This window comes from Pseudocercospora fijiensis, assembly GCF_000340215.1.
Source record: "Pseudocercospora fijiensis CIRAD86 unplaced genomic scaffold MYCFIscaffold_3, whole genome shotgun sequence".
Classification (NCBI taxonomy): Eukaryota; Fungi; Ascomycota; class Dothideomycetes; order Mycosphaerellales; family Mycosphaerellaceae; genus Pseudocercospora; species Pseudocercospora fijiensis.
In genome coordinates, this window is record NW_006921534.1 from 1,913,097 (window position 1) to 1,924,617 (window position 11,521).

General features: G+C 51.8%; 5 protein-coding genes and 1 non-coding gene across 6 annotated transcripts; 4 read left to right on the forward strand and 2 right to left on the reverse strand.

Annotated features, from left to right (window-relative positions):
* Positions 1–169: 169 nt before the first annotated feature.
* MYCFIDRAFT_152358 (uncharacterized protein) lies at positions 170–1,793 on the forward strand (the record flags this gene model as incomplete). The annotated part of the gene is made up of 3 exons (XM_007926515.1): positions 170–356; positions 410–515; positions 565–1,793. The coding sequence occupies exons 1-3, from the start codon at positions 177–179 to the stop codon at positions 1,791–1,793; spliced, it is 1,515 nt and encodes a 504-aa protein (XP_007924706.1). The 5' UTR covers positions 170–176.
* Positions 1,794–1,864: 71 nt separating this feature from the next.
* Positions 1,865–3,813, reverse strand: MYCFIDRAFT_134354 (uncharacterized protein; the record flags this gene model as incomplete). Its single annotated transcript, XM_007926516.1, has 5 exons — positions 1,865–2,329; positions 2,390–2,631; positions 2,692–3,049; positions 3,105–3,470; positions 3,523–3,813. The coding sequence occupies 5 exons, from the start codon at positions 3,811–3,813 to the stop codon at positions 1,865–1,867; spliced, it is 1,722 nt and encodes a 573-aa protein (XP_007924707.1).
* Positions 3,814–5,078: 1,265 nt separating this feature from the next.
* MYCFIDRAFT_195236 (uncharacterized protein) lies at positions 5,079–6,579 on the forward strand (the record flags this gene model as incomplete). Its single annotated transcript, XM_007926517.1, has 3 exons — positions 5,079–5,773; positions 6,062–6,090; positions 6,143–6,579. 3 exons carry the CDS (start codon positions 5,079–5,081, stop codon positions 6,577–6,579), a joined length of 1,161 nt encoding a protein of 386 aa, XP_007924708.1.
* Positions 6,580–7,687: 1,108 nt separating this feature from the next.
* On the forward strand, positions 7,688–9,124 carry MYCFIDRAFT_162946 (glycosyltransferase family 8 protein). Its single transcript, XM_007926518.1, has 2 exons — positions 7,688–8,804; positions 8,853–9,124. Exons 1-2 carry the CDS (start codon positions 7,792–7,794, stop codon positions 9,067–9,069), a joined length of 1,230 nt encoding a protein of 409 aa, XP_007924709.1. The 5' UTR covers positions 7,688–7,791; the 3' UTR covers positions 9,070–9,124.
* Positions 9,125–9,680: 556 nt separating this feature from the next.
* MYCFIDRAFT_134467 (uncharacterized protein) lies at positions 9,681–10,929 on the forward strand (the record flags this gene model as incomplete). The annotated part of the gene is made up of 4 exons (XM_007926519.1): positions 9,681–9,914; positions 10,027–10,569; positions 10,618–10,753; positions 10,805–10,929. The coding sequence occupies 4 exons, from the start codon at positions 9,681–9,683 to the stop codon at positions 10,927–10,929; spliced, it is 1,038 nt and encodes a 345-aa protein (XP_007924710.1).
* A 500-nt stretch (positions 10,930–11,429) lies between these two features.
* On the reverse strand, positions 11,430–11,517 carry MYCFIDRAFT_t36. Its single transcript has one exon. It is a non-coding gene; the product is annotated as a tRNA-Lys (tRNA).
* Between the last annotated feature and the right edge of the window lie 4 nt (positions 11,518–11,521).

Sequence of the window (11,521 nt, forward strand, 5' to 3'; positions counted from 1 at the left end):
AGAAATGGCCAGTGGATAATGGTAGAGCGTAATGCCACCTTTCATGCAGGGAGCAGGGAAAGTGCGCTGAAGTGCTCAGCCACGTTTTTTTCTGTGGCGCTCCGCTCCTATCGAACTCCAAGATTCACTTTCTCGACTTCACTTTGCTTTTGACCTCACTCGTGCATCACAAGACGATGGAATGGCTGTCCAATGCAGCGAGCAATCACAAGCTGCATCTCGCCTTGACAGCTATTGCATCAGGTGCCATTGCTGTGACAGCGGTCATTGGACTACAAGAAGCCAAGCGAAGATACACTGTGCACGATCTTAAGGACTCGATCCCGGAGCTGACATCGCCTCATGATGTTGGACGAGTATGCTGCTTGGTCTGACAACGACAGAAGATTGCTGACTGACGGAAGCCTAGATAAATGAGATTGGCGGAGCGCATCCGGAGATCACGACGGAAGATAGAGACGATGAAAAAAGCATTGCATTAGCACGTCGAGCCAGGCTGGGCGATTATGATGAAGGTACGATGTGACCCCTCTGATGATTAATCGGAGACTGACGTGTTCCGAGATCTAATACTAGAGCAACTCGCACGGAACCGCGTATTCCTCACAGACGACGGCCTCGCGAAGTTGCGGAAAGCATTCGTGATTGTCGTCGGATGCGGTGGTGTCGGGTCACATGCGACTGCAGCACTTGCACGTTCCGGATGCGGAAAATTGCGACTCATAGATTTCGATCAAGTCACTCTGAGCTCACTGAACAGGCACGCCGTTGCAACACTTGCAGACGTCGGCACTCCAAAAGTCAAGTGCTTGCAGAAACGCTTAGAGCAGATCGTGCCATGGACGCACTTCGATTCACGCAACGAGCTCTTCAGTGAGACCGCTGCCAGCAAGCAATTAGAGCCTTGGGGCGGCGATGGACAAACGCCGACGTTTGTGATCGATGCAATCGACAATATCGACTCGAAAGTTGCACTGCTCCACTACTGCCACAGCAATGGCCTTCCAGTGATCTCATCCATGGGCGCTGGATGCAAATCAGACCCGACAAGAGTGTTCATAGGAGACATCTCCGCCTCCACAGACGATCCACTTTCAAGAAGCACACGGAGAAAGCTGCGCATGAGGGGTGTCAAGGATCGCATTCCAGTCGTATACTCATCTGAGAAGACGGGACCTGGAAAAGCTCAACTTCTGCCTCTCCCAGAAGAGGAGTTTCAGAAGGGTTCAGTCGGTGAGCTTGGAGTGTTACCCGACTTTCGCGTTCGAATTCTACCCGTTCTCGGCACAATGCCTGCTGTGTTCGGCTTATGCGTTGCCAACCACATCATGCTGGAAATCTCAGGCTACCCACACGCCTATCTGCCCAGCAAAGCGCGGGAGAAGATGTACGAAGGGATCCTAGGACAAGTCCAAGGCCTTGAGGAAAGGGTGGCCAGACATCAAGGATTGGATCCTGTTGGTCTACGTCTGCCGCTCACGAATGATGATGTCGGGTATTTGATTGAAGAAGTTTATCGTGGCCGAAGCGTGGTGTCTGGACTCGCTGCAAGACTAGCTTTGACGAGATGGCGCAGACCGGAGGGTGAATGGATCGATGTGAGCACACCAGGCCAGAAAGCGGATCAGCTGGAATTCGATGATTTGGTATGCATGACCAAGGATGAGATGCTCAAACATGAGCAGCTGGTGCTGAAGGAGGGCAAGAAAGTTGAGGAGCTTTATGATAAAGCGGTCATCGAGTTGGTAGAGAGGCGGAGAGCTGAGGAACGAGGGTATAGAATGCAGCGGTAGCATGCATGGAATTGCCTCCGGAACCCTCCAACGACTTTTTCTACCCTCTGAGAACATCACCAAAATCCCCCTCATCGCTTATACGCAAGCGCATGGTCCAAAATCCACCTAATCCCCTCCTTTCGCCAAGTATCCGGCTCAGCAAACGCCAACTCAGTCACATTCGCATCCCAAACCATATTCTCCGGCTCCTCCAAACTATACTCTGGCCAAATCGGCGCATTCGCAGGTCTCGTAACCTCATAATTCGGATCAAGATCATGAATGAACGAAGCCCAGCTCTTACTCATGAGATCGGCAAGATCGTAGAAATTTTGGGTTTTGTTGGCAAAAGGGTTGACGGTGCCGTGTTCATCGTCGTAACCTAGACCTTCGGTGTTGTCGAAGACGAACGCGACTTCTTGGAAATGTGTGACGCCGACTGTGGAGGGGACGCCGGCGGGGATGGTGTTGAAACGGTAGGAGTAGGCGGGGACGCCGTTGGCTGCCCAGGTTTCGACTGTGCCGCGACGGTTTGCGATCATGATTACGTCGCCCTGGAGAGATGGAAAGGTCAGTTGAGACATAGGCGAAGGTTTCAAGATGGGGATACTTACCCAGTAAGCCGCGCTACGACGGTACTGGGCTCCGTAGGGAGATGGGTAGGTGAAATCGCCAATCTCTTCGACGGGCGGGATCCAGTATTCGGGCTCATTTGGATAAACTTCGAGGACTTGGTCGACGAAGGACTCTGGTACAAAGGCACTGCGACTTGTGTTTGAGATGGTCTCGGCGAAATCCGCTTCGGTGTCGATGCCAACAGGCCCGAATGCTGTACCCTCGTCCGTGTTTGCGCCATCTGTTTTGCAAAGTCAGAAGCTAGTTCATCAAGGGTTGGTATTGTTGTTGATATGCTTACCAATAATCGGAACCTTGACAAAAGCGCCCTCGGCAAGCTGGATGCTCGCCCACCTTTGGATGAAGTCGCCATCGACGATCGGACCCCAGCTATACGAAAGCCCGGTGGTGGAGTTGAAAAGATCGACCAATGTCTCTGACGGAAGGGATCTCAGACAGCTCAGCGTGTCTGTTGCTGTCGAGCAACCCGTGGCGTTGATCAGCCCATCGTACTGCGGCTGATAATGCTCGTTCGTTCTGTATGAGACGTAGTTCACCACGTTTCCGGACTGCATGATGCCGGCGCGGAACAGTCCATCATCGCGACCATTGTAAGCGGCGATGTGCCAACCCACCGAGCCGGCACCTGCACTCTCACCCTGTCATGCATCAGTAAGATATGATAGGAAAACAGGTGTAAAGATCCAATCTCACCCAGATGGTCACCTTATCCTTATCACCGCCAAAAGCACCAATATTCTCATTGATCCAGTGCAAAGCAAGTCGTTGATCTCTGAGTCCAACATTCGTGTTACCACTTCCGCTGATTTCTTGGGAGGCCAAGAAGCCCCATGGTCCAAGACGGTAGGCGATCGATGCTGCGATGATTGGCTTGCCGATCTCCACGCTGTTCTGAACGATGAAGGAGAGATTGTAACGCTCGTCTCTTGTGCCTCCTTGGTAAAGTCCACCGCCATGGATCCACACACCGACGGGCAAAGCCTCGTTCTCATAACCAGCTGGCCTGATGACGTTCAGATACAAGCAGTCCTCGGATTGTGGATATCCGATTTGATCGCCCTGCATGAGACGGTGAGCAATGCGTTATTGGAAGTGTTGAAATAAGACATACGCCATAGCCATAACATTCTGGGGCATATTCCGTGGCTTCAAGGATGCCATCGTACGACGTGTTGATGCTCTGTGGATTCCTGAATCGCAACTCATCGAGTGGTGGTTGTGCGAAGGGAATGCCTAAAAAGTAATCCTCGTTGTACGTTGAGGAGTGCACTCCCGAGATGGTGCCGTTCTTGACCGTCACAGTTGGCGATCCATCGCTCGACGGTGGTTTGTATGATGTCTGCGCCCTGGGCACAGCAGAAGCAATGCGTAGAAGGCCAATGGCAGCAAGTAGTGACTTCATGACGATGCCTGGCCAGAGCAGTGAGCTAAGAAAACGACAGCGAACGACTTCACCGTGCCTTGCAGAAGGCCGGCTGCACGATTTATAGAGCTTTGGACGTTCATCTTGCGGTACAATACTTCCCGAGCCCATCACGGCAACTTGATTCTAGTGGGCACTAATGTGATATTATGCCAGCATGCCATGTGGCAAAGCATTTCCAGAAGCGTGTCTTGTCACCGTTCGGTTGCATTTGGTGGTGCATGGAGCTCATTAGATCAATGGTTTGTCAGTAGTGAGTGGATCTGTGGGGAAATCAACATGTGGTTGGATTGGCTGCTTAGTAGGCGGCACTGTGCGGCAACTCTTCGGAGGCGGAGGTTATGCAGCATGTGATCAGGAGCCCCGGAGTTCGCTAGGGATGTGTCTAAGCCTGATCCGTTTATGTTGGCCGTCTTTCGTACGCGTGACGAGGCAGTCGTTCCATGCGTACAGTTCGACTCTGGTCGAAGAGGTCTCGAACGGCTCAGCATTCAACCCTTGAATCGTTTCCGGTGGCATGAAGAGCGCTTACCACGGTCTTCTGCCTGGGCTTGACGGGACTCTGCATCCCAATCCGGCCACAGAGGTTGGAACAAAGAGCGCAGCTATATGCCCGATGTGCTTGGAGGGATTGAGATGGGATGAAACGAGTGGTTGTATAGGGTAGGTATATGATAATATGGGTGGTTTGACGGTGTGAGGAAGTGAGGTGCCCAGCAGATCCAGATCCTGGGAAAGTGTGTCGTCGTCATTCGTCCTCTCCAGCCCCGGGAGGAAGTCGTAATAATCGCAGCTCTCGCCAGAGTTAGTCATCAGCGCACGGCAGTAGTAGGAGTAGCTCAGTAGCAGGCAAAGGAGAAGGATAATAATCAAGGATTCGCTGCGATCATCGGCAACTGTCGGCTTGGCGCTGCGGGAGCCCCAGCCTCTTTTTTTACCATACCATACCACCTTGACTCGAGCTATTTTTGAGTGTGTGCGCGTGCAAGAGGCTGCGCCCACCAACAAACAAAGCACAGCAGCCTTGTAGCCTTCCTTGTGCGCCATCACGTCCCGTACAAAGAACGGAAAGTCCTTGCTTTGCCACATTTCTTCTGTTCCGCCTCGCCTCACACATACCTTCCATTCCATTCCAGGCCAGCCAGCGACACCTTCCTCGCAAAAGACTCGACGTGGACACACTCAAAGCTGCACTTCTGTCCCCTCACCTACCTTATCGATATATCACTTTACCAGCCCACAACATGTTTAGAACAACAGCAATTCTCCTGCTGGCGGCGGCAAATGCATCTGCACAGACTGCCACCATCACAATCGAAGCCAGCCATGGCGGAGCCGGCAATGGCTTGACAAACACCACCATCGAAGTACCGCTACACACGAGATATGCCAATCCGGCTCTAGACACCGTGTCTACACTCTACCTAACCGGTGCCGATGGCGTGCCACTGGACTCCATAACCTGCACTCCATATCGCTACAACAATCTCACTGGAGCTGGCGGCCTGCCCTTCAACAGCACGGCCCCAAGTTTTCTATCGACAAACACCGTCCAAGTCGCTTCTCTCCTCTGCAACACCACCTCGGGTCCTTCGACCACTTCGTCCGCGCGCGTAACAAGCACATTATCTGCAACTTCCAGCCTCAGCACTACGACAAACGCCAGTGTTGTGCCCGTCACAACCACAGCTCGTAATTTGACCTCGGTTTACCTGACAACGGTCTCGCCAACTCAGGCTGGTCCGTCGACTGTCACGAGTGTGTTTACGGGTAGCGAAGGTCCGACTACGATGACTTTGACATCTATGGTGAACGGTGCTTCACCCACGAGCTCGGCTTCTCCAAGCCTAAACAGCGAGTCAGCGGCAGATGGAAATCGGGTGCAGAAATGGCTGGCGCAGGGTATGGCTGTGGTCGGTGCTGCTTTGGTTGCAGCTTTGTGAGGTACCAAGCGCATGCCGGCCGGCGACGACGACACGAAATAACGACAGATTAGATACCCTGGCATTGGAGACAAATCGATTAATACTCATCTTCATGTGCACCCGCATCTTCCGCTCGCCTTGTGAATCGCGAAGTTCACCTTCACCTCAACCCGGTTCCGGAAATCTCGTACCGAGCAAGAACATGAGATAGAGGGAAGGACTGTCCGTGCTATGCTCTTTCTTTTGTCAACGCTGCAACTGTTCGCAATGTTTTTGTTACATGTTTCTATTCATCAATACAGGAGAGAAAACACCAGCGCCACCAAGGTACGTAAGAATGCCAGTCAAAAGTGCTGATTGCAAGCCTGACTAAATAGCGATAGGTAGTGTCTTGATATACGAGGCCCGAGTGGCCATCCCGAAGCAATCCAAGTGCCCAGTCTGCGATGTCGAGAGCGATCTGGAAGTCCCTTCAAGAAGTGAAATCTCTCCATCTGCCCAGCACAATCAGCACTCACTCCAGTGGAACCAAATTCAGATTGAGAAAAAGGATTCAAGGAAGGACACGCTGAAAAATCCTCCCTCTGCTACCATTTCCCCCGAATCTTGGCAGCAGTTCGGCCTTCAACCTTGCGCAGCCCTACGGTCAGTCGGTCCAGCCCTCCGATCCATATCAGAATCCTTTCACGCAAAACAGTGGATGCGCAAAGAGGCCAGGACTACGTTGGATCGGACAAATTCCGGCGCTCCTCCTCCACTCAAGCGAGTTAGGGCGGGTGTTATCCAAAGCTCAGGTCTCGTACAGTACTCCGGTGGATGATTGGGTCCTCGTGGTCAGATGCGGACAGCGCAAGCCAAATTCGTACGGAATCGCTTGGGAATGTAGAGTTTCCACAACTCGGTATCGGATTTGATGGGGACGGGAAGGTGTAAGATAGAAGAGGATAGGGCGTGACTAGGGCACTTATTAATGAAAATTCTTCGAAGGATTGCAGGGTAGGGAAGCGTTTCGTTTGCGACACCCTCATGCAGCTCGTGGGAGAAGCCGGATTGCTCGTTCCCTCGTTAGACCCGTCATCAGGGAAGCATGGAGACTGGAATTGAGTTCAGCCTGGAGTGATCCTGATTCCTTTGTCAACGGAAGAGATTTGACATCAGGGCATAATGCAAGCCTCGCCGCTCGTCTTCTGTCGCAACTTCCTCGGCAAGATATTCAGCCTCACGTTTAAGCATTTGCCAAATCGCATGGTGGAGTATGTGCGAGTGAGGTTGCGTACTCGCATTCGCATCCGTTTAAATCCACTGCATCTCTTGGTCAGCCCTCGTGTATGGGCAATGTACCGCCGTATCGCTGAGCTTCAGGCTGGCTGCACTTCGAAAGGCCATACAGCTGACGCTTCTCAACAATTCCGGCACATCCGCTTTGTACAACCCGGATCGTTGCACATTATTATTAGGTCCGGTCCATAGGCCAGCCAACTAGACCAGATATCTGCTGATGACGCAGAAATCGAGCATGTCGGGTAGCATTGAGCGGTGTCGAAGCACTTGATGTTTCAGGCCGATCATAGTGGCTGAGGCTGAGACTTGCAGGATACTCAGTCTCGAGTCTCTCGACTCTCGACTCACGCTTAATAAAGTAGTTCTATGCCAGGGCTTCAAACTCTATTCTAATTTGTCAACAGCCAGGGAAGCTCGTCAAACGTAAAGTCGTGATTCGTTAATGCAGCGGATGCTGAAGAGCTGAACAGGGTAATAGCAGCGCGGAGAGACATCCTTCTCAATCGCGGATCACGCTCAATTCCAGCGACTTCTGATTGCCGGCCGCGTTGTCGTAAATGCCCTGTGCTCAACCGTCTATGTCAGTATAAGATGCCGTGCCACACGTCGTCTTCACTTCAGTTGGCGGCGCCTGCTGCGTCACTTTGCCTTCAGATTCGTTGAGGATACACCGCAGTCAACCTCAAACTATCGCTGCTAGTCGGTAACAATCTCACTCTTCGACATCGACATCCAAAGCGACAACGAGAAAATGCCTGGTCCACATCCAAACTCCACTCCGGCTGACCCATATTCAAGAGCCTGGCTTACCTTGATAACGAGAGCTTCGTACCTACCTGGACTTGCAGTCCTACTGCACTCGCTCTACAAGCATGGCTCCAAGCACCCGATCATTGTTCAGTACACCGACAGTCTGCCCGAAGACTGCATTAAGGCCCTCGAGCAACTGAAGCAGCTGTATCCGTTGTGTAGACCGCAAAAGGTGGATCCCATCGCTATTCCCGATGGATTGAAGCCCGTTGCTTCGCGATTTGCGGACACACTCACGAAATTGCGCGTCTTCGAGCCGATAGAAGGCGAAAGACTTGCAGCCTTGGGATTGGACCGACCTCTTGAACAACTCTGTTTCCTCGATGCAGATATCCTGATCCGGCGTAACCTCGATGATGTCTTCGACATTCGCCGTCCAGGTCCAGACTGGATCGCAGCGCATCCAGCTTGTAGCTGCAATGCAGATGGCGACCCTTTGGCGCCTTCGCACTGGGTCGCCGAGAACTGCCCATGCACACCTCTGAAGCATCCCGAGGCTTTGAGCGCACCAATCATTGAGCCGAAGACAGAGGCTCAAAAAGACACGTACAGCTTCCTGAATTCGGGTGTCTTCGTGCTCACGCCATCGAAAGAGCTATGGGAGAGAATGGAGCACTTTAGGCTTACGGATCCGAGAGTGCAAACATTCCGATATCCAGACCAGAACTTTCTCGACACTTTCTTCAAGGACAAGTGGATACCGATCGGATGGCAGTACAATGCCATGAAGACCATAAGATATTGGCATCCAGCGCTCTGGCGTGACGAGGAGGTAAGATGTTTGCATTATGTCGTGGACAAGCCTTGGGAGAGAAGAACCGGAAAAGGCGAAGAGGCCGGATATCTGGGCAAAGACGGAGAAACACATTACTGGTGGTGGCAAGCATTCGATGAGTGGAGTGCTGAGGCGAAGAAGTCTGAGGTCGGAGTCGAGATATTGGCTTGCGTGATGAGGTATGACTCCAATGCCAATGCCATAGATCGTGCTGACAACTCTGCTAGGTGCCTTGTTCCCAAAGATTCGTCACAGAACCGAGTCGGCGGCAGAGAGCTTCTCGAGAGGCTCGGGAAGCTCAAGAAGCAGAAGCAAGCGGACGAAGCAGGATGCAGAAGCGAGCAGAGTGGCAGTGGAAACACGTCTGAGGGATTGAAGCCAGCGGAACCAGAAAGGAATATGACGAGAACGGACTCGGCGGTCGACACTGCCAAGGTAGCATAGGTCAAGCCATTGGGCCCCTTCATGGTGTAGCCTTGACAATAGATTTCCTTCTCTGAAACATCACCTCGCGCTCGAACTCGAACTCGAACGCGTCCAGAGCAGAACGCGGCGAAAACATTCGATCGCGAATTTTCTACGCAAATTGCCCCCCCTCGTGTTCCATGTGACCTTGATACTCTCGTCTCTTAGCCGCCCATACGACCTATTTGAAACATTGCTTCTGTTGCTCTATTGTTTTGCTGCAGGCTTCGTTCGAGCGGTAGGGCGCGTAGGGGGAGAACGTGGGATCGACCACTGGTAAACACGGCGTCCCCGATCGTCGAGGGCCAATGGATGGAGAACAGCAAATAAGTCCGAAATTCTCGTCGGCGCAAAATGGCGAGATCGTAGAGGGAGTTTGCAATACTGTGGTAGTAGTAGTGTTGATGATTGTGGCAGTTGAGCGCATCGAGTGTCACAGTTGTCCCGCGCCTTTCACAGGCCGAAACTTTTGGCGGAAACACCGCGCTTCCCTCGCACACTCCTCATCAAACAACAACACTCCATGCCGTTAGACCAGTGAGAGCAAGAAGTCAAAACCCATAACATCAGTCCGATGGAAGTTTCGAATCATGGATCCTCAACTGTTACTTTTCCGAAGGCAATATTTCCAGCTTCATGAACCAGATTTCCTCGCGTGGCCTCCGAAACAACTTTTAAAAGACCCTTCTGTACAAGCATGGCTATATGCCAAACTCTTCGACGGCGAGAAGAATGCATATCTGCCAGCAGAAAGATATCAGTTCCGTGTATTGAAGCCTCTCGTCTCCAAAATCGAGCAGGCAATTGAGGATCCTGAGGAAGATGTAGGTATCAATCTTTTAAACCCAGCCCTTCTTTCGCTCCTATCTTGACCGCGACGCTCAGAAACTTTGCGTATTTCTTTCCATCATATTCTGATTTGCGTCCTTTGGCCAGGAGATCTCCGATGACCTGATGTCACGTCTCTCAACTCTCATTGCATCCGACCTTCCAGGAGAGCTCATCGCAGCACAACAAAAGTCATACGTGACATTTACATGTCTGCCTCCAGAAGTCTCTACTATAGACGAGGACTATCGTTCCGAGCCCACGATCACTTTGCTAGAGCGGCGGAATCTCATTTCTGGATCCTTAACGACTGGCTTTCGGACTTGGGAAGCTGCACTGCATCTCGGCTCCTATCTGCTCTCACCGAAAGGCCAGAACTACATCCGAGGCAAAAGCGTGCTCGAACTAGGAGCTGGGACGGGATTTATGGCAATTCTTGCAGCTAAGCATCTGGAAGGAAACCACGTCACAATTACTGATGGCGATGAGAGTGTTGTTGAAGCCCTCAAGGAAAACCTCTTCCTCAATGGTCTTGACGATGATAAGAAAGTGATTACGAGTGTGCTGCGGTGGGGCCACGGACTGAAAGGAACTTGGGTTGAGGAAGACTGTGAAGAATGGCCCTACGATGTGGTGATTGGCGCAGACATTGTGAGTATCGTCTATGCCGCACCGAGATCTACGACTGACTCTGAGCAGACGTATGAGAAGACTGCCATCACGGCTCTGGTTGGCACTTTGAGAATGCTATTTGATTTACGACCGGCATTACAGGTACTGATATCGGGTGCGGTTCGAAATGTCGAGACTTTCGAGACATTCCGACACGCTTGCTGTAAGTCTTCTAAAGACTTTCAGCAGTCCTAAGTACTGATCTGTCGCGTAGTAAGGAGCAATTTCGATGTCAAAGAGGTCGACTTCGAACCGAAGCCTATACATCAACAGACGTCGCTGTTCTATGCCAAGGCAGTGCCTTTGAAAATTCTGTCGATTACAAAACCTGGTCCATGATGAAAGACAACCTTCCGGGCGAGGCGCTGCCACATGCACTCATCTTGTTGACACAAAGGGGGTTTCATCCTGCTGCTCCTCACGGTCGAGATGTTCGCAAGCGAAACACATGAAGATATGCCTTGGATGAGAACCACGCCACTCGAAGGTAGCATTGCATCTAAATGGACCAGTTCGATCCGATGGAAGCCGGCTTGTTGATGTTGTACGTAGGACAGCCGCAAAATACCTTGAGCGCCGGAGTGTCACAGCACAGCAGCAAGTGCTGGAATTCCCCCGAGACTCCGAGAGAAGTGTTCTTCATCTTTGAATGACCACAAAACGTTCATGTAGGCTGGCAAGCTTCCCGCAATAGCCGGTGACTGTCAGCAAAACGCTAGCCGCTTTTGGCCGCACAGAATTCTGCTATTGCCGCAGCCGCTACATGGACGAATACAACATTATCCCAACACCAAAAAAAAACAGCAAAAAGAACAATTTCAATGCTTTTGAATAGGAATAGCCGAAGGTGGGGCTCGAACCCACGACCTTGAGGTTTCGCATTGGAATGCTAAGAGCCACACGCTCTACCGATTGAGCTACCCCGGCCAGG